At 43.0% G+C, this 22643-nt stretch overlaps 1 protein-coding gene across 3 annotated transcripts in view; it reads right to left on the reverse strand.

Annotated features, from left to right (window-relative positions):
- Positions 1-1207: 1207 nt before the first annotated feature.
- The window catches only part of LOC119797687 (multiple epidermal growth factor-like domains protein 11), a 196484-nt gene continuing 175048 nt past the window's right edge, over positions 1208-22643 (reverse strand). Inside the window, exons 16-25 of one of the 3 annotated variants that reach the window (XM_038306857.1) lie at positions 18243-18371; positions 17904-18032; positions 14579-14707; positions 14377-14505; positions 13783-14016; positions 12920-13059; positions 10556-10625; positions 8309-8362; positions 4817-5020; positions 1208-2151 (exon numbers count right to left, since the gene is read on the reverse strand). In XM_038306857.1, coding sequence (XP_038162785.1) covers positions 1979-2151; positions 4817-5020; positions 8309-8362; positions 10556-10625; positions 12920-13059; positions 13783-14016; positions 14377-14505; positions 14579-14707; positions 17904-18032; positions 18243-18371 — 1391 coding nt within the window. In that variant the 3' untranslated portion in view covers positions 1208-1978. Of the gene's footprint in view, positions 2152-4816; positions 5021-8308; positions 8363-10555; positions 10626-12919; positions 13063-13782; positions 14017-14376; positions 14506-14578; positions 14708-17903; positions 18033-18242; positions 18372-22643 lie in introns of all 3 variants that reach the window. The other 2 variants (XM_038306856.1, XM_038306858.1) reach the window with 2 other exon arrangements.

A 22643-nucleotide genomic window follows, 5' to 3' on the forward strand; every position in this document is an offset into this window, starting at 1 on the left:
CAGATGCACTGGAAAAATGACCTAGAAATAAGTAAGTGTATTTACCCTTAATTTGAATAGGTGAATGAGATAGTTTGCCAATGGAATGAGTATTTTGCTCTTAAAATAAGAAAACTAGATAAAATGCACCTGAAATAAGACAATGCAATTATGTTTACTTCTTGTAAGTGTAAATTGTCTTGTTCCATTTGCAAAATCTCTCTTTTACCTCCTCAATCCAAGAACAAATACACAAATTTTAAGAAAAAACAACTTCTCTAGATTTCGATTTTTTTTCCAGTGTGGATTGAGTATTTTTACTCTTAAGATAATATGCACTTGAAATAAAACAATGCAGTTGTTTTTTCTTATATTACATCTAAATAGTTTGGTTCCATTGACAATATATCTCTTATTTCCTTAATTCAAGAAAAAAATACACTTATTTTAAGAAAAAGTGACTTATCTAGATTTCCATTTTTTCCAGTGTATAACTGGTTCTGCATGTTTGCACGGGATGCTTCCAGTTGATTGTAAAGCCTTATGTTTGGAAAAGAACTTGAGGCAGAGAAAAAGCTAGGGAATGGAAAATGCAAATTTCAACAAAAGTGGCTGGAAAAGAAAGAATTCAGGACATGGCTGCAGCCTGTAGACGGTAAACATGACAAAGGATTTTGCTATGTTATGGGTCATGGATAATTGTTCATGGCATCAAAATTATTTGTAAGAGCATTAAAAAGCATTAAATTAGAGTTACTCATTCCTGTATAATCCCTGTAGTAGGTTCCTCATCCTGGCTTGTATGTTTGCAGGAAACCTCCTTCATGTGGTTTAAATCAATCTTGGATTTTAATATGAAGGGGTTGAGATTAATTATGGAAAAAAAAAATTTCACCCAGACATTAATATCAAATTTTTTCATGAAGGATCCAAAGAAGGAATTCTGACTCCTGGGTTTTCTCAGATGTCTGAGCTCCTTCAGCCGGTTCATTTTGAGGAAAGTTAGATCATTTCCAGGAGAATAGAAATCATTCCACCTTAAACAGCAATTTAAAGATGGGTGATTATCTAAAACTTATCCACCTGACTTGTTTGGACTCGGTCTACTGATCCAGCACCGTTTGGGTCTATTGATAATTGGAATGGTGTGCAGCGGCTCCCCTTGGGACAGGACTTCCTGAAACCACCTGAGCTTTCTTTATGACCAGCTTTATGATCTGTCTGCAAATGTGAAAATGTTCCCACCTTTGTTTTCTGTTTCTGGAAAACAATCCTAACTAAGTAGTTTGGAATCTAAACTTGGAGAAGAACTGGAGGGATTTTATTTGTAGCTCCTCCTCCAGGTTAAAGCTGTTACTACAAGGAGTCACATATGAAACCAAAACATTAATAAAAAAAAACAAACTATCTGACTTTTCTCACTATTTTTCTATTTCTTTCTTCGGCATGCAGGAGAATTAAGCTCAACACAATAGAGAAAAAGCACAACAATATAAGTATAGTCCACACAGTCTACAGAAGATAAAAATAGAAAATGTTTTCCTTTGTGGGATCTTGAGCTGTTTAAACAGGAAATATGAAACTGGATGTAAAAATATCAGAACTTTACACCAGGTTTCATCCTCTACACTGTCAAGACCTGGCAGGACCAAGAACCGTTGAGACGTTCCTCACTGAAGAGAGATTTTTTCCAAGCAACCTTTTCCTACAGTTCCTTTAACCTGGAAAACCATGGATCTGTGTTCCCGAAAGGATCCACACATGTGCATCCGTTCTTTCCCTGTCTGGAAAGTTCTGGTCAAGATGACAATGTACAAAATTGATTGTTTGTATATTTTATGGTGATAAAATAGCAGCAGAGGTCTGACGCTGACCCACGGATGATTTCATAAATAACAGATCTGCTCTAAGAACAGAGGTCCAGAGTCCCACGGCCCTGGATCCTGGATCCATAGAGTTTCTGGTTGTGAGGGAACTGGGAGCGTCCCGGTCGTGGGGCTCAGAGCAGTGAGCTGGTCGGGCTCCCTGGCAGGGGGGGGCTGTGGCTGTGGGACGGACTGGGCCGGACCGGCAGCAGGTCGTAGTGGCTCGGGATGTGGCTGTTCCTGGGAAGGTCGTACGGGCTCTGGGAGTAACCGGGAAGCAGTCCGGGGATGATGCTGATAGTCGGCTCTAATGGATGGATAAAAAAATAAAAGTAAATAAAAATCCAAATTACCTTAGAGAAACAACTAAAACTAAACATTTTTAGTATGAAGGAGAAGAAAAACAACTTTACTGAAGTAATTTCCAAATGGTAGGAAAACAGAGGATGATAAATAGAATGAGTCAGATTTAGTTCCTGCTTGTAGACTGTATCCGTATCTAAAGACACAAATCATTTAATTTACATTCACTGCTTTCTGTAACCAATTCCTAAAAAGCTGAGTCTATGGTTGCTATGGTGACCCCCTCCTTCCAGGGGAACAGGAGGGGAAACGAGCCCACAGCATCACTGTTTTCTACTGGCAGGCAGACAGAAACAGTGTGACAAATCCACTTTTCCATCCTGTTTCAGTTTTGTAAAGCCCGGGTAGTGTTTCTACACGGCTCTGCTGATGGACAGAGCAGCAACCAGTAAAACCAGTTGTTTGTTATGACCCCCATCTGCTGGACTTCAGCTTGTAATGCAGTTTTCTCAAACTGATATAAATAACTGGCCTCTCAGAGTGACGAGAACAGCAGGCTGATAAATTACAGGGATTCCTTTTACTGGCTGAAACAAATCCTCATGAAGCTCATTAAATACACTCAGCTTTGCTTATTTTGGAAAAACTAACTGACTTGTTGACAAAGAAACAAGCAAAGAAGTGTTTACATCTGATCATCATAAGGTCACTTTATAACTATTTAAAAAGAGACATTCATATTGGTAAATTGGTTCTGGAGTTCCTCAAGGTTCACTGCTAGGGACCCTTCTGTTGTATAGCTAAATCACCTCTTTGGATCTGGTTATCTGTTAATATCAACGCAGACGTAACTTTGATTTGTCCAAAGCTAAATTAAGAAGCAGCAGAACCCTTGACTCAGAGGCAGGAGTAAGACCCGAAAACCTTAAACATATCTCTAAACTCCAACAATTAGACAACTTAGTGGAATTAACACGATTTTTTTTGTGTAAACTACAGTAGCAGCCATTCAAAATGGCCCTTCCCAGTCAGAAGCCAGCAGAATGGCAGCAAAATCCCCTCTAACTTTCAGCCTCTGGCCTTCTCCTGGGTGTGCATCATTTTTACTCTGACGCCACCGTTTTACTGGATTACAGGGTCTGACCAGGAGATGACTAGCCTAGTAAACTAGCCCCACCCACCAGCGGCCAAAATCATTTTTGCCTGCGAGTGGTCTAGCCTCGATCTATGCCCCAGACCCTAGAACTGGCAGGCCAATCACAACGCAGAGATGTGTTTTGAATTTTTGGATGCAAAGCAGGGGGGATTTTGAGGGTGTGACGACAAAGCTGTGCAACACTGGAGAAAGCACAACAAGGAAGATGGCAACAAATATTGAACAGTTCTCGTTTGACTGAGCTTTGGAGTCAGTTTTGGAAGGATTAGACTTGGGGTTTTCGTTGAAACGTGAGCAGGAAAAGGCTCTACGTTCATTCTGTTTTAAGAAATACGTATTCACCGTTTTACCGATAGGCTGTTTGTTTACACTCCCCAACAGCTTTCTGTCACGCTACATCACGGTCAGTTGTGCTCATTGGTCAGAGCGTTGGCCAATAGGCACAAACAGCGGTTTGAAAGACAACGGGTTGTTCTCATCAACAGTCTTCCGATGTGTCATTCATCGGGGCCAGACTAAATTACACTTTTAATCTCACATTTGGTCTGGTCTATCAGGCTAGCAGAGGACGCTTCTCTTTAGGTCTTAATGTCAACAAATCATGACAGAAATAATATTTTAGATGCTTAAAAAGGAATTGTAGGGGACTAGTCCAGGACCTAACCTGACTCCGCCAGATGGATTTGCTCCGCATATCCATCTGGAAACCTTCCGTTTAAGTAATTTTGGGAAGGGGCGAAAATACTGGTTAGCTGATTGGCCTATGTTGGTGATAGACGGGCCAAATAAACCAATCAGATCAACGAAGCATATGATGTTCTAACAGAGCGACGATGAAAACACAACCACAAGCCAGGCTGCTCTTGCCAAAACCAGTCGGGAGAAGAGCAAAAACATCTTTTCCTCTGAGAAAAGCCTCCAGAGCAGTGTTTTGCTCTTCTTTCAGTGAAGAAATACTCTGTAATTCCGATAAAACTTGCTCGATAGCCACGCTAACGCTAGTTTCATCGGCTGAAGCCGCCATGTTCTTTAGACTGAACTATCGCGCTTCTCGTTGCGTCACACCTCAACCCGCCTCAAAGCCAACGCTGATTGGACGTTTGTTTAGTGAACAGCTCCAAATTTTCTTTAACGGAGAGTCTCCAGACTGATCTGCGAGTGAAACCTTGAAAGCTTGCGAGATCAGGATGGTCTCACGAGGCTACCAAGGACCAGCCAAGGGCCAGGAAAGTAGGGACATTTTGAATGGCTACTACTGTATGAGTTTGAAAAATCTGTGAAAGGGACTGAAATGCTAACCTAAGTTTGGTAAAGTTGAACTTCCTGTGAGCCTTTCAGCTTTCATGGCTGTTTGTAAACAACAGTGGTCTTTGTTTTCATGCCTTCCGGCCAATGGCCTTGGTAAACTGTTTCTTACCAAGCAGCACATTTCTTTTAACAGTGTGAGGAGTAGCAAAGCAAAGATCATGACATAAACTGACGATCAATAAGAGGAGGGTCTGTCTAAACCCACCCATGTCATAGACGTTCTTGGTGGGAACACTGCTGCTGCTGCTGATGATGGCGGAGGAGCAGCAGTGTTCATGATGCACCGGTGACTTCATCTCCACATAGCTGCTCTCTGAATGTTTGCACAGAACTGGATGGTCGTTGATGATGGCGTACGGGTTCTCGCTGTTCAGGGAGCAGGTGCTGGACAAGGAACCCTTCATGTAGTCTGAAAACACAAGAAGCAACAGAGGTCATAAACTGCCCTGAAGACTCTGAAGATCTGCTGCAGAGGAACTTCATGGTTAGATGAACGAGACGGACAATCAGCAAAGTAAAAACCCCGCCTGGAGTTTTCTTCATCCTTAATGAACTAACCACCATCACTGCATCATGGAGACCATTTAAAGCAACAAATCTTCTGAAAGGAAACATTTTGCCCCAAAACAAAACATTGTAAAAATTTTCACGACCTCATAATCCACTGCAGAAGGACATACAGACATATAGAGATTTATCACACAGAATGCAGACCTTTAATTCCTGTAATTCTGATTATTATGGCTTACAGATAAAGAAAACCTAAATTTTAATAGAACAGAAATGTAGAATAATCTAAAAAAAAAAAGCTTTTCAGCTACAGCTGGATGTTGACTTCCAGCGGGACTTCAGTCAGTTCACGAACCAGTATGAGGAGCCGCAGCAGGGGGGGATCAGGTCTTTGACTGAAGAAGCCTGTTTTCCGCTACGTTCCATCTCCCTACGTCACAACCACATCCAGTCCCTGATTGGTTAATACTCCATCTGCACATCCACTGCACCTTTCACTCTTTCATGTAATGTACAGCATCCATATCACTGGAAAGCTGCGTTTGCATCGTTGACCTTTACTACGTTCCTGATCGTGCCTTAGATCTGGACAACACGGAAACCTTTCGCTGCGTTCCCATCTGTTGTGAATGCACAACCACAGGGTTAACGGCAGCCAGCCTCCTCTAGGAAGGATCTGGGACTGGAGTCAGAACATCAAGAACCGTGCTGCACAAACCAGATCCAACACATGGGCTAATAGTTTCTCACCTGAACTGGACTCTTACTCTGAAAGTCTTTCTTTTGTGGATACCAGGGTCCCAGAGTCTGGATAAGTTAGGAATCCAAGAGTCCCAGAATTCAGGTTTTATGAGTTCCAGTCAGAGATGGTTTGGGTTCCCTGTCATCTCCTGGTTCTGGTCCAGGTGTTGGTACAAGCCCAAACCGCCATAGGTACCGACGGTGGTCCAATGACTGTGGTGGTACTGTGTTTGATCGGCCAGAAAAACCGGACTGACCAGAAACCCACAGACAATCTAACAAAAGCATTGTCCAGAGGAAGACGAGACTTCAGAGCAGAAGCAAGCTGGACTTTTGTTCCACCTCAGAACCACAGATACATCTCCTTTGATCCATTGATGCAGCAAATCAGGCAAATATATGGAATATAACTCTTATATATAAGTTAAACGTGTTTTCTAGTAGTTCTTCTGTGTTTCTTTCAGACACTTTCTCTTACATCTCTGCTATTCCTCTGCTAACAAAATATATGGATGTATGACGTGCAACAATCTATGTAGAATAAAAACACACTTACAATTATTATGATCTTGAATGTATAAAATTACACTAATAATAATAATATATCACAATAACACATTGATTTATCTGCACTTTTAATAAAAAGAATATACTTTACAAGGTTATTTATTGCACGGTCTTACTTTGTTTAACTTTGATCCATGTGTTTCATTGGTTTATTTCCTACTTTGTGTTTCTAGATATATTTTAGTTCTCGGGTTTTTTTCTTGTGTTTGTTCCTTTTTCCTTGGCTTCCTCATTATCTCCACTCACACCTGCTCCTTATCAGTTCGTTAGCCCTGCCTTTGTTCAGTCAGCCGTGTATATATACTCTCCCTCTGCTGTCAGTCTATGCTTGTTCCTTATTGCCGGTAGTTCCTCGTCACTGTTGTCTTCTTACCTCGTCTCTCCCTGGCTCCTCTTGCTCGTTTTCCCCTAATGTCAACATGGTTTTTGTTTTGTTAACATTTTTTGTTGGATTTTTGGATTGCTGCCTCTGTTACCTGTATTTTTCCATTAAACTGCAAGAAATCACCTCAGCCTCTCCGCCTCTGCTTTTAGGTCCTCAAACCTCAACCAAATCCTGACAATTTAGACCTTTAGCATGCGAAGGAGGATCTTGAAGTGGATGTGCTGCTTTATGGATCCAGTGAAGGTATTCTAGGATGGATGTTACACAGTTCTTTTTAATGTATCTCACCCTTTGACTTTAAAAAAAAATCTTTTATGTCTCTTTCTTTTCTCAAAAATCATGGCTGCAAGTCTAATAACCAAACACACAAACACGCGCACATTAAACCAATTCAAAGATTTGTGTAAATTAATATAGCTGATATTATAAACCTTCTAGATTAGATGACCAAAGTGAAGAACAAATGCCAAATTTAAAAGTAGCAGATTCCCTCACCGTCTGTTTGCAGACCCACATGCTTCCCTAAGACTGTAATTCCTGGATGGTTTAAGATATTTAAAAAAATCTAAAACGTACCAGAAAGCAGAGAAAAATGCTTGCGACCCTACAGTTCTGATTACGGCAGCGCGTAGGACTTCAGCAGCACTGTGACCGTCCAATCAAAGACCTGATTCAGTGGCGCATCAGATGTTTGTAAAGTGAGGAGTGACAGTGGTGACACCCAATCACACAAGAAAATATGGACGGCCAATCAGGAGCTTGTGGTCTAAACTCAGGGAAGCGGGCATCAGCTTGAGCTGTGGTTTTCCGCTTGGTCCTGGTGCTCGATGATTGTCTGTGTACTGTAGCGTAACTATATTCTTGGACAGTAAAAATTGCAGGAGATCAAAACTGACTTTTGAAAAAATACAGGGGACATTTCCCTCTTGTCCCCCCTCCAATGACGTCCATGCTAAGTACATAGAACTGGACTTTTTTTTTAATAACGCTGACATTTCTCCTTAAAACACACATTTTTAGGTTTCATTCTCTGTGAGCTGCAGCCATCAGAATTACAAGAAAAAAAGTCTAAAAGCTATTTCACTCCATGTCTTATAAACATATGAAATCTATGGGAGACATAAAATATGCAAAATCTTCACAATATTCTCATTATTGGAGCTGTACATTGTGGTTGCCATAGCAACCATTGATCAGGACATCAGACTATTCAGAATTAGGAAAAAAAACAACAGGACCCATCGGACAGATAGCAGCAGCACAGAACAAAAGATGCAGGAACAGTAGAGCTCATGTGTGGGAAAAAGTTTTCCTCGGGTTCAGGAAGTGATGAAGGTTAGAAAAAGACAGAGGGAAGTTTTATCCTGCAGAGACACAAATACACCTCAAGAGACTCATGCAAGAGGTTCCTAAACACAAGCTGGAGCGGCCACTGGCTGTGGGAACTGCAGGGAGGAGGAGGTGGTGAGGAGGTCCGTGCACGCCACGCTGTACCTCTGCAGGGCGGCTCCAGGTGGTAACTGAGGCGCTGGTCGATGCAGTAAACTCCTGCAGAGAGACATGAAAGTCAATCAATGAATCAATCAATGAATCAATCAACTTTATTTTCAACTACAATTTACATTGCAACCGAGATTTCAGTTTCAGTACTTTAGAACTTCTGTTCTGACTCTTGAAGGAGGAGGTCGCATTTTCCTAGTGCTCCGGCACCTCCCTGCTTTGCTGTCTTTTCTGAGCTCTCTCTTCATGTCTTCCAAACCCAAACAATGGATCTGCTCAGCTGGTCTCTCAGTCCAATTGATCAAATTTTCCTTAACTGGAAGACCGGGAAAAGGGGACCTGTTCTGTCCTGCCGGGACATCTTTGTGGGATACACCATGGACTCCTGGAAGGCTTGGAGGATGGTGTGCTTCACAATGCTGTGAGTGGAGGATATCGAAGATATATGGATTTCTGGATTTATGATAATCGGATTTCTCCTGTTTGGATTTGGAGGATGCCTGATGTATCTACAATTACAGAGGATGTCTGCGGCAATTTGGGCACTGATCAAGTTGCCGGCAGAGGTTGACGCCCTCACAATGGCTGTGAACGAGCAAGATTGGGAGATGAGATGTAAGCTGGGTGCGAATTAACGCAGGCTGGCTGCGATGGTTGAACTCAATGGTGTGATAATATCCTGGATGTGCACGCTCCCTTCAAGGTGGAAAAGCCAAACAATTTGGAATATTAGACTCGCACCATAGAGCCAGAAAGAAAATACTCAAGGCTGATGGAAAATTCGCGTGCAGCCTGCTCTCAAAACAATAAGTGCTATTCTGGATTCGGCCTCCCCACCTCATCAAAGTCTCCAATGGATGTTATGGCGAAAGGGCACAGAAGAACTGTTCCCCTCCTCCCCTACCCGCGAACATCTGTGGTTGCGCCCAGAACTGTTGATAAACTTCCATCTCATCAAGGACACTGGCCTGTGGACAGCGTTCATGGACAAATTGAACACACTCATCGTACACACACAACTAATGTCTCAAATGTCAGATTGACTTCATGTGACTCCTCCTCCGAGGTGATCCTCTGCTGAAATGTCTGTCTCGTGTTACATGTGCTTTTCTTGTGCTGAGGCTTTTTTTGATATCTCAAACTGTATTCTGTCAAGGATAAAGTGTGAAATATGCTTTTTTTTCTCCCTCTGTTCCCCAATGTGGCTCCTATCGTTCCACAGAGAGGCTGCACTATAGGTGCCCACCTGTTACCTGGCTGGAAGCCATAAGAATCAAACCATCAGGAATATCATTGAAAACTATAATCTGAACGTATATAAGGTGCATTTTATTGGATCCAAAAGGAATGAAAATAATTTAATGTCCTTTGAAATTTCTCAACACTTTCCATGTAGGAATTAAATGCTCTAGATAAAGAGGGATAATGTGAGAAGCGGTGGAGTAGGATGGGATGTGGGGCAAAGGAGGAACCTTAGATTCAACCTTCAGGGGAGGGTAGGAGATTCAGATGATTTGATATTCAGCAGACCATTAATCACACTTATTCATATTAGTCACTCATGTCTATAGTCAGTCGTCAGGGTCTATCCTGTATGTTTTGCGGCCTTTCCTGGTCGAAAACATCAAATGAGGCTTTTGGAGAAGGTGCTAGCAGGACATCATTAAAGAAGCGCTGAGAAATGTATGTGGTAAAATGAAAGGGGTGTGAGAACAGTGTCTTGGAGCACTCCTTTGTTGTTTTTAAAAAAATATATTTTGTTTGTTTTATAATTAAATAAATAAATAAACTTTCAATTAATTCTCACAATGGAGAAAATAACTCTCTGCATTTAACCCATCCCCTTTGGGGAGCAGTGGGCTGCCACAGTGCAGCACCCGGGAGCAATCGGGGGTCTTGCTCAGACAGCCAGAGTGGCAGTCTGTGGGAGTTGGTTTTGAACTCACAACCTTTAGGATTCCAAGCCCTATGCCCTAACCAATACGCTGCCACTCCTTTTCATGTTTCTCTATAAGTGAAGAAGTGATGAATAGTTGGAGGAAGGATCCCACCAGGGTTCAGTCATTTCCGTTTCCTATGTTGGACCATAAACCAGCTAATATTGTTAGCAAGAGGGAAAACTTAGGTCCAAAGTTAGCTGTATCAGTTAAAGCTGCAGAGAGAGGCCATTTTTAAACACCACACCCATTTTCTAACATCCCAGGACTTGAGGTTCTGTGAGAAGACGGAGAACAAACTGACCCAGATCACTGAGGTTGCAGTACGCTCCCCACTCTGGAGCGCTGTTCCTGAACCTCTTCTTGGGCTTAATCTGGGAAAGAAACCAGATAACACATTAGAACAGAAAACATTCCTTAGAACAATCCAGTTCTTTCCTTGAGATCTCCTGAAGCTGATTTAACCCAACAGCTGCTAGAATTTCCTGAATCTTAATCGTTCTTCTGCTGTATGACTGCTGCATAGAGTTACCAGGCAAGCAGTTATCTGTTTATACTTAAGGAGGCATCCATGTCTGTGCTGAATGGATCATAAATGGAAGGGTAAGAGTCCAATTTTTACATATTTAAATATTCATGAACATCTTTGAGGTTTTCTTCTTCACAAACTCTGATTGTTCATATTAGTAGTCATATACTCAAAGAAAGATGATGGAAAAAGGAAGAGGAGAACATTTAAAATAGAGTTTTCTAAGGAGTTCTGAAAAGTTGCACAAACATCCTGGAACATTTAACGTTTTCTAATGTTTTAGACACAAACGCCCCTACATTTTATGTGAAGGAATGATGTGAAGTAGGGCAGGAAATTAAGTCATGGTTTGAAACAAGCCTTAGTTTAAAAAGTGTTGAATGCATTTAAACCTAGAGAGGAACCAATAGAGGAACCTAAAGAGGGACCTAGAGAGGAACCTAGAGAGGGACCTTAAGAGGAACCTAGAGAGGAACACAGAAAGGAACCTAAAGAGGGACCTAGAGAGGAAACTAAAGAGGGTCCTAGAGAGGAACCTAAGGAGGGTCCTAGAGAGGGACTTGGAGAGGAACCTACAGAAGAACCTAAAGAGGGACCTAGAGAGGAAACTAAAGAGGGTCCTAGAGAGGAACCTAAGGAGGGTCCTAGAGAGGGACTTGGAGAGGAACCTACAGAAGAACCTAAAGAGAGTCCTAGAGAGGGACCTAGAGAAGAACCTAGAGAGGAAACAAAAGAGTAGCCTAGAGAGGAACCTAAAGAGAGTCCTAGAGAGGGACTTGGAGAGGAACCTAAGGAAGAACCTAAATAGGAACCTAGAGAGGAAACTAGAGGGACCTAGAGAGGAACCTAGAGGGGGAACTATAGAGTAACCTAGAGAGGAACCTAAAGAGGGATCTAGAGGGGAACCTAAATAGGGATCTAGATGGGAACCTAGAGAGGGACCTAAAGTGGGACCCTAAGAGGAATCGAGAGAGGAACCTAGAGAGGGGCCTAAAGAGGGGCCTAGAGAGTAACCTGGAGACGGACCTAGAGAGGGTTCTACAGAGGAACCAAGCGAGGGACCTAGGGAGCGCCCTAGAGGGGAACCTACAAAGGAGGAACATACAGAGGGTCCTAGGTGAGACCTAGAGAGGGACCTAGAGAGAGACCTAGAGAGGGACCTTGTTGGGATCTGGAGATTCACCACCTTTCTCCAGCAGAGTGCGCTGTGGGTCTCCTGGGCTGGAGCCCTCCAGCACACCTGACGCTCATCAGCCCATCAGGAGACCTTCCTACTTAAGCAGCAGCCAGACCTTCCTTCAACGCCGCAGTGTTGACCAAGTTTGGAAACCTGTCTAAGCCTAAAGCTCTGGATGAGCTTTGCCTGTAAACCTGCCTGCCTGCCTAAAGGAGCCAAACCTGAAGATCTCAATCTGGACTCCTGCTGCTCTCAAGGAAGAGCTGGAATCTCAAACCAAGGTCTGCCACTCACAAGTCAGAAGCTAGACGCTGCTGCTGCTGAGCACTCTGCTGAACCAACAGCCTCTGGACCCAACCGGTTCCCTCTCTCACAAAGACCTGTCTGGACCTCTTCAAGGTATCTGCTGAATAATCTTAATTCAACAAACCATCTGACTGCCTGGCTAATCAAACTATCCGTCTCTGCAGACATCAGTGAATCCTGTCCCGGACCAGTGCCTGACCCAGTTCATGTTCTTTGTGTGAAAACCATCAATAAACTCTGTTAAACTTTTACTCTGCTTCCAGTGGTGTTCTGCATGTGGGTTAAGTCTCTTAAGCCAATCATGACAGACCTAGAAATGAATGTAGAGAGGAACCTACAAAGGAACCTAAAGAGGAACATACAGAGGGATCTAGAGAGAGACCTAGAGAGGAATGTAGAGAGGAACCTAAAGACGGACCTAGAGAGTAACTTGGAGAAAGACCTAGAAAAGAACCTACAGAGCAACCTAAAAAGGAACCTAGAGAGGAACTAGAGACCAACCTAGAGAGAGTCCTAGAGAGGAACTTAGAGAGAGACATAGAGAGGGATCTAAAGAGGGACATTAAGAGGAACTTACAGAGGAACCTAGAGAGGAAACTAGAAGGGGACTTAGAGAGGAGCTGGAGGTGTCAGTGGGGTTTTGGTTCTCCACCCACCTTCTTGTCTGGCTTGGCGTAGTGCGCGGCGTACGTGCACGGCCCCAGGGTGTGGTAGCTGGGGTTGGAGAAGCAGCCGACTGCGGCGCTGTTACCGGTGGAGGAGTCTGCAGAGGAGAGCAGACCTGCACACTGCAGCCCTGCTGCCACAGAGCATTAACATCTACAGCTCTACAGCGTTACCATGGAACCACAGGAGCAACACCTCTGATCAGACCTTAGTTTGCTCTGTTGTACTTCCAGTCCACCAAAATAAAAGCAGTATAAAACCATCTCCTCTACGGATGCTTAAGAACTGGACTACAACCGAAGAGAAGCAGCTCTGGACCAAGAAAACCTTCACTGGAAAAACGATTTAGAAATAAGTACAAATGTCTTAAATTAAGTATTTACCCTTAATTTGAGCAGGTAAATGATATGATTTGCCAATGGAATGAGTATTTTACTTTTAAAATACGATAATTAGATAAAATGGACTTGAAATAAGACAATGGGATTGTGTTTTCTTATTTTAAATGTAAATCGGCAAGATGTCTCTTTTACCTCCTCGATCCAAGAACAAATGCACTTATTTTAGAAAAAAATTACTTATCTAGATTTGAATTTTTTCCAGTGTTTAAGAAGCAGATGAACGTTAATTAAGATCATTTTGGAAGGAAAACACAGAAATGAGGACCTGATCAGGAGGTCTGCTCCCAAACCACCACAGAACCAATAAAACAAGCAAAAAACTGTGAGAAATTAGGAGCATCTTCTTCAAGGTCTTCAGTGAAACCCAGCCTTGAGATTCTGGGTCTGGTTCTGATCCAAATGACTTGCTGAGGGAGAGGGGAACAGATGAGGTGTGGGCGGGCATAGCCTACCTGACAGAGAGTAGTCGGTGGAGTTGATGTGCAGGGCGGGGGTGTAGGTGACGCTGGGGGCCTGCTGGCCTTTCTCTCTCTGTCGGAACCGGAACCAGACCACCAGCGCCAGCATGGCCATGATGAGCAGCAGCAGGAAGATGATGCCGAGGACGGCGCCCGCCGACTGGCGCTCGGACCCCAGCGCCGGGCTGATCTTGGTGTAGGGGTTCAGCTCCTCCATCATCAGAGCAGCTGAGGAAAAACAGCATCATTTAATTCAGAAGGAAACTTTCCTGATCAAAGCCATTTTAGTTTGGCTTCAAGCTCGTTTGGTGATCTTAATACTACTTCAATTAAAGTCACTGTTTTATTTGATAAACAGTTCTGCTATAATTCTACAGTTAAAGCTCAAACTACAATATTATGATAACAAGCTAAGGAGAGGTACGTTATTCTACTTTGGGACTACATGGTATAAACAAGTCCAAAGCATGACTCCTCCACCGCCGTGCATCAGCAGATTTGAGGTTTTCCTTCAAGTGTGGAACGATGCACCAAACATCCTTTCTGTGTTTCAGGATGCTGCCGCAGATCAAGCCTGCCAGTCCTCACCCTGGTCACAGCGGATCCCTTTGAAGCCGATGCTGCAGTAGCAGGTTCCTGTCACGTAGTCGCATGTGGCGTTGTTCATGCACTCACACAGCTGCTGGCAGCCGTATCCAAACGTTCCTGAAGTACACTCTGGAAAACAGCAGCCGAGGTCACGCATGCATCCTGACAGAGCTGATGGGAAACAGGGCAGGTGAAGACTCACTGAGCTCACAGCTGGGCCCGATGAAGCCGGTCCGACATGAGCACTGCCCCGAGACGTGGTCGCAGTCGGCTCCGTTCTGGCACCGGCACACCTCAGAACACTGAGACCCATAGAAGCCTGACGGGCAGCCTGCACGGAAACACACAGTCTGCCTTTAAGCGTTTCCTACAGTCTGAACGTGTGGAATCAGATCGGATCTGTCACAGCAGAACCAGAACCAGTTCAGACTTTAACAACCACAGAGATTCTGCTGAGATGCGAGGAAGCAGAACCGGATCTGTTGGTGCTTCATGATGGAACCGGTTTGGGTCGCTGCACTTTGGTCATCTTATCATTTATCTTTCAATCAAGGCAGGAAGACTAAATCCATTTGTCAAACTTTTGATAATTTTGGTTTGACTTTCTGAAACAAAAGCAGTAAAGAAAGCAGCTAATCATCAAACACCTGATTAAAGATGCGGGAAAGCTAAACGATTTCTGTCAGTTTCATAATAACAGTGGTTTTTAGCTTTTTAAGCTCATAAATATATTGTCTGGCAAAAGTATTCACTGTTAGGATTCCAGTCTGTGTGGTTTGTGTTTGTCTTCCCTCCTCCACCAGGCGGTGCCTGGTTCTGGTTGGCCTCCTCACACACCTGCGGAGGGTTTCCTCATTAACGGAGTGTTCTTAAGCTGCTGACGGCCACTACCTCGACGCCAGAGTGTTTGCCAGTTTTGGGTACTCTAGCCAAGCTGAGTTTTGCTGAGTCAAACTGAGTTTTGTCTGCCTGAGTTTTAATCTCGCTGTTTTTGTCTTTGCCTCTCTGCAGGAAGTCATCCTGCAAACTGGATATTTCGGACCTTCTCTCCCCTGGAAGGATCTTCTGAGAACCAAACTGAGCTGAGGATTCAAGTTTGTGGTTTGGATCAACCTTTTTCCCCAAGGATCGTTTGAGGCTTCTCTCTGAGCAGGGGATTCATCTCCACAACAACCCGTTCAAGTACCGCAGGAAATCTAAGTGGCAGCCAGCCTCTCCGTTCCCCAAGGAGCAATCGCAATCTGGGTAAACCCTGTCTGGCCTCCATCGAACAATCACAATAACATCCCACACCGACTGGAGTCAATAAGAGTCAGAGACAGTTCCGGTTGAACAGTGTTCAGAGCAGCACTGGACTTCTACACATCCTTCTAAATAAACCTGTTAAACTTTTCCCTGGTCTCTCTGTTTTGGTTTTCTGCATGTGGGTCAGAACCCTTGATAAAATCATTACATTCACACCTACAGGCTTTACTTTTCTTTTTTATTTTGAGTTTATATGACAGACAAAAGCAAAGAAGCGACAACTGTGAAATAAAAAGCTTAATTCATGGTTTTTAACTTTAGTTAACTAACATCCCCACAGCATAATGCTGCTGCCACCATGTTCTGCTGTGAGGATGATGGGTTCAGGGTCATGTGCGGCTCTTTCTATAACTCTGACTTATAAATACCTAGACTCTGTTTACTAATTTGGCCGCTCCTGACGGTTAAATATTAGCACCGGTGTCAGTACCAGATCTGCTGCGGTCCTGCGCATGCCAGTGTGTTACACTATGTTAGCAGCATAACATTGCCACATGACCTGAATTGGAGGTCTTCAACAGGGGGTCAGCATCGCCTAGGGGGTCCACGGAAGTACTGCATAGGGATTGTGAAAGTTTTGGTTGATTAGACTTTTTATATATATATATTCCCAACTGCAATTTTTACTAATTAAAATGTTTTTAAATCCACATTAACATGAATTTAACACTGTAGTAAACAGATAAATGGAGGCAGAAGATGTCTTTGAGTCATCAATGCACACATTCAGAGACACACAGGAGCTCTTTGAAGCTGGGCACCGTTTCATTCACAACACCTGTCCCATTAACCAGGAAGCAGAAATACTTTAATAATACCAGGGAGAAATGACTTTCTTTACATTACTCCATATGTAATAGAGTGACTATAGGATCAGTTTTATGTAAAGCAATTTCATACAATATATAATTAGGGGGTCCTCGCTCCATCTCGCCATCAGTTTGGGGGCCCTTGGCCTTAAAAACATTGACGACCCCTAACCTAAAAGCCTCTTTTAGCTCAGTCAGTTAGTCGTATTGAGCTGCACTGCTTATAACTTCTTTTCAACAGCAACCGTTCGTAGAATAACTTTTGTTTTCTTTGTCTAAAGTCTCTATGAAAGTCATTTTTAAGGTGTTTAATTTTCCCTCAGATCTTAATAAAAAGAATAAAAATAAGCTGAGACTTTTAGTGTCTCCTTGTTAAATGGCAGAGGTCAGTCTGTCTTAGAACGCAGTGCTTTGCTTCAAGACTGACAATGATCCTTTTCTACCTTTGGCTACTTTAGATCGACGATGAAACATAAAATAGGAGCAAATATTGGAAATAATATGTTTAGACTCCAGGAGAGGTCTGATCTTCATTAAACAGGTGCCATGCAGTTTGTCTGAGTGGTGTTGCTATTTAATGATGTCATCAGAAGGGACGGGGCCTCGCGCCGATCTGGTACCTACACTGGATTTGATCTTTGGGGTAACAGAGAGCAAAGGATCCAACACTTTTCTGATTAGTTAAAAATATTCTGTAACCAATGTCTCCTTTTCCTCCCATGTCAGAGTCATGCACTCCACAAATATCACTGTACTTTGCTGGGATTTTCACTCCAATAAAATCTCATCAAATACATTGAAGTTTCTGCTTTGACTGTAACAGGTGGAAACTTTACACATATAAATAATTTTGGGAGGTTCTGTATAAAGTTCTGTATAAAGCCTGGTTCTTAACAACTATCTTTATCAAGACCACCGGTCATTTTATCTGTTTCTGAAGAGAGTTCAGACAAGTTAAATATGTGGGCTTCTCAGCCAAATCTCTTCTACAGGTTTTCAGATTGATTGATTGATTAATAGACTTTAGTGATCTCACAGGGGAGAAATTCACTTTATCATTGATCACAGATCATTGTTAATGCAGTTTAACAATTGGCCACTAGATGGTGCAGTTGTTATAGCTAACCAAAGCAGAGCAGTAATGAGGAGCCGGTCTGTATCAGTGTGTTTACTGCTATGTTACTGACCTTCTGAGGACCACCAGGACTTCTAGAGAACAAAGTCTGGTCCCCATGTGGCAGAGCCTCCTTTTTAATGTTAGGGTGAGTTAAGAGCTTTAGAGTTATTGTGTGAATTAACTCTAGGTAAAGGATAGAAATATATCCTCATAGCCAGCGTTAGGGTAAACGTCAGTCAATGTAAAGTGTTAATTTGTGTAGAAATGCAGAGATGTGTGTTTTTGTGGAGGCATACGTTGCGTGCAGTAGAGTCCGGTCCATCCGGGGCTGCAGGTACACTCTCCATCCGTGGCGCTGCACTCCGCCCCGTTATGACAGTTACACAGGTGGGTGCAGTCTGGACCCCATGACCCTGCAGGACACGCTGCCAGAGGGATGTGAAGAACCAAGTCACACATCAGCTGATTCCTCGCTGTTGGATAGCCCTCAACTAAACCAAGGGGTGAACCGGGGTCACATCAGGATGCTGGGAGTCATTTTCTAAACTACCTCAGGAAAACCAAAGCCTCAGTGTAAACTGATCTCCAAGACCACCTTAAAAGCCTCCAGGCTTTCTAAACAGTCTCTGACTCACGTTTGGAGCAGTCCTCTCCGATCCATCCAGGGTAGCACTGACACGAGCCATCGATGGGGTTACAGGTGCTGTTGTTGGTGCAGAAGCAGGCCTCAGAGCATGCCTTGCCATACTTCCCACTGGGACACACTGTAGATAGGGACACAGCAGAGAATGTCCTCAGTGTTTGAAACACCACAGGAGTCCACACATCCAGTCAGAGTACCAGGAAACAGAACCCCCTCAAAAATCAACTTCATTACAATTTCCTACTGAATAATAACTGACCTTTATGAAATGGTGTGTTCTATCAGATCAGGAACCAGAAGAACGCAGTTTTAAGTTCTCATTTACAGACATGAGGCTGCATGATGGAGCTGTTGGCACTGTTGCCTTGCTACAAGATGGTCCCTGGTTTCAAAACTAAAGAATGTCTAATCAGTCAGTTTCCGTCGCTCTGTTACTGCTCCTGGGATTCAGTTTATTGTGCTGTGTTCACAAAGTTAGTCAGAGTTGTGATGGTGGTGCATCCTGCAGCTCTCCTCATCTGTCCCCCGTCTGACCACAGCTAGTAATCACCAACCTCTAAATACTGGAAAAATAACTCTAAAGTCACAGGAGATTCATCTGTTAGCTCTGTGGGAATAAGACGTTTGTGAAGAGTGACCTGTAATTCTGAAAACGCAAAACTGGAGGACTGTTAAGAACGTTTCAACCCTTAAAGTCGTAGGGATATGGCTGTTCCAATTGTCGCATTTCCGAATTCTCCCGAGTGGTGCCCGACTTTACACAAGTGAATAAAGTGAATGTGATTGGTCGTTTTTTAAGGGGGCGGGATTGTTGTGGCGGAAGGTTCGCAAGCAAGTTTGGTTGTGGCCGGTTTGTAGGAAGCATCTTGCAAACCAGTTAGCAACTTATTGCTAGTAGGTTCCCAATGGGAAATTCCATTGGGAGCAAGTAGCACTAAATTGGTGACTGAGAAACGACGCTGTCAAGGAACGCTATGGACAGCGGAAACACGCAAGAGGAGGAGAGTTTAGTGTCGGAGGTCGTGGATGAGTCTCCTCTGTCATCCATTTTTTATTTAGAAAAGGAAAGTGGGCTGAAGATGTTGTGGAAGAGGACGCCAGGGCGGCAGAAGCTTGGTTTGGTGTTGACTGTTGATTAGAGACTGATACGGGAGGGGATTTTCACTCCTGTCCCGTCACACTCCCAGAGAAAAAAAATTGTGTCCCGTCCCGATCCCGGGCCAGAGTAGAAATCTAAATCCTGTCCCGTCCCACTCCTGGTGAAATTACTCCCGCTCCCATTCAGAATGACTCCCGCTCCTGCACCACTCCCATTCTTGTTTTTGAGCGCGGGTGAAAAACTCAGAGCGGAAGCACTGTTGGTTTTTGGGTCGTGTAGTTTTTTCGACTCGCATTATAGTGTAGGCTTCAAGGAAAAAATCTACAAAATGGTGGCGCCAGTACTGTTTTTTCTTTCTATTTTATTTTATTTTTTGGCATCGATCCTAGTTTTTTTAGTTACTATTGGTTTGCTCCCGCTCCCGTCTGCTCCCGTTAATGTTTAATCCTGTACCGTCCCAATCACATGATCGTTACTAATACTGACTCCCATCCCACGGTAATCCCACGGGATTCCCGAAAAAAAATGTCAGTCTCTACTGTTGATATATGATTGGTCGAACTGAGGTGTACAACCTGACGTATAACTAACTGTCCTGTATAAAATAATGAAAACATTTCTCTAAGATTTTCAGACAGGATTTTTTTAAAATAGAAAGTTTCTAAATTTCATTATCGTCTGATAAAGAGCACATTTATATACATGTTTAAGCCAGAATGATTTGACATTTAAATGTGATTTCCCTTCGACTCTAAAAACGGTTATCTGTAGAATAACGTGGAAGTTCTGAGGAAGAGCTGATTTAGTATCAGAATACATCTGAGCAGCAGCAGATTCATGAGCACACTTTGCAGAACAGATAAAAAAAATAAAAAAAATAAATCCTCTATCTTCTGTTAATAATGTGGAACAGCAGCTGGATTCATACAGCTTCATCAATTCAATTCAATTCAATTCAATTCAATTCAGTTTATTTATATAGCGCCAAATTCACAACACATGTCATCTCAAGGCACTTTACAGTTCAACCAGATCAAATTGATACAAAGTTTTCTATCTAAGGAAAACCAGTTGATTGCATTGACTCATTGACTCAAATACAATCCCCCACACTAAGCATGCTTGTAGCGACAGTGGAGAGGAAAAACTCCCTTTTAACAGGAAGAAACCTCCAGCAGAACCAGGCTCAGTGTGAGCGGCCATCTGCCGAGGCCGACTGGGGTTCAAGGAGACAGAAGCAGAGATACAAAAAGCAGCTGTAAAAGGCGGCCCCGTCCAGGAAACACGCAGCCAGGCAGACGAGCTCCAAGGCAGCTCCCATGCCAGAGGACGAAGAAAGCACATCCACTCAGTCACGGTCAGAGAAACAGGACCACACTGGAAAACAGGCCGATCTCCAACATCTATAAACAAGGGTGTTGATAGAAGCAGCACAGCTGATGTTTCTTTCCAGGATGACGTCACAGCCAAACAGGAACAGACGAGGCAAAGCTACTCTGAGGAAAAGCAGAGAGAGCAGAAGGTTAGAGATTGAACTAACAGATTCTGCAGAATAGGAGAACAGAGAGAGAATGAAGCAGAATGATGAAATGGGGGTCCCTATGTCCTCCAAAAGTCTAAGCCTATAGCAGCATAACTATAGAGATAGCTCAGGATAACCTGAGCCACTCTAACTATAAGCTTTATCAAAAAGGAAAGTTTTAAGCCTAGCCTTAAAAGTAGACAGGGTGTCTGCCTCACGGACTAAAACTGGTAGTTGGTTCCACAGGAGAGGAGCCTGATAACTAAAAGATCTGCCTCCCATTCTACTTTTAGAAATTCTAGGAACCACTAGTAAACCTGCAGATTGAGAGCGAAGTGCTCTGTTAGGAACATAAGGAACAATCAGATCTCTGATATAAGATGGAGCTTGGCCATTTAAGGCTTTATATGTGAGAAGGAGGATTTTAAATTCTATTCTTGATTTAACAGGAAGCCAATGAAGAGAAGCCAGGATAGGCGAGATATGATCTCTCTTTTTAATTTTCATTAGAACTCTGGCTGCAGCATTTTGGATCAGCTGAAGGCTTTTAACTACAGTTTGTGGACTTCCTGATAGTAAAGAATTACAATAGTCCAGCCTTGAAGTAACAAATGCATGGACTAGTTTCTCAGCATCACCCCTGGACAGGATATTTCTAATTTTTGCAATGTTCCTCAGATGAAAGAAGGAAATTCTAGAAACCTCTTTGATGTGGGATTTAAATGACAGGTCCTGATCAAAAACAACACCAAGATTTTTTACTTTATTATCTGAAATCAGTTTAATCCCATCCAAATGAAGTGACTGGCTAATCAGTTTCTTTTTCAGAGACTCTGGTCCAAAGACTATAACTTCTGTTTTGTCTGCATTCAGAAGCAGAAAGTTAAGAGTCATCCAGGTTTTTATGTCTTCAAGACATGCCTGTAATCTATGTAATGGGTTAGCTTCATCTGGATTTATAGACAGATATAGCTGGGTATCATCAGCATAACAGTGGAAATTAATCCCATGCTGTCTAATAATTCTACCAATTGGGAGCATGTATAAAGTAAAGAGAATTGGTCCTAGCACTGATCCCTGTGGTACTCCACAGGTAACCTTTGAGCGTGTTGAAGATCTATCATTAACATGAACAAACTGAATTCGATCAGATAGATCATCAGCTGTTCTAGACAATCTGCTCAGTTTGGGGCAACAAGAATAAAGAAATAACCAACTTTACTGAGGTCCTTCAGAGTTTTCTGACAGTTTGTGAGGAACTTAGTGGAGAAACAGAATGATGCAAACCCTAGCTAAAATATGAGTTAATGAAGCGAACAGAGAGCGGCCCTCTTCTGCTAATTATCCTCTCCTGATCATTCCCATGTAAGGTTTATGTGCTTTGATTCAAAGTTAACTGTCACACACTGCTAAGTGTTACGTTGGAGGAGGGAATGCTAATGATGACATTTCTAACAGCCCATTAAATAGAAGAGATGCTGCAGCTGGTTTGTGTTCAGCTGCAGGCAGATCAGAGGGAGCCTCCAACCAAACAATAAACGATCAACATCATCCTGACAAACGCAGCTCATGGAGAACAGCCAGATCCTGGGTTAAAGAACTTAGAGTGACTTAGACTTAGACTTCTTTTATTGTCTTTGCACAAGAAACACAAGGTGAATCTTGACAACGAAATGTCGATTACTTGGCTACCAGTGTAACAGACTTTATTCCTGACAATAAATATGTTTTCTATGAGTAAGAGCCAGCTATATACAGGGTAAGAGTATATA

The sequence above is a fragment of the Cyprinodon tularosa genome, unplaced genomic scaffold, assembly GCF_016077235.1.
Source record: "Cyprinodon tularosa strain WSP-4 unplaced genomic scaffold, ASM1607723v1 ctg595, whole genome shotgun sequence".
NCBI lineage: Eukaryota > Metazoa > Chordata > Actinopteri > Cyprinodontiformes > Cyprinodontidae > Cyprinodon > Cyprinodon tularosa.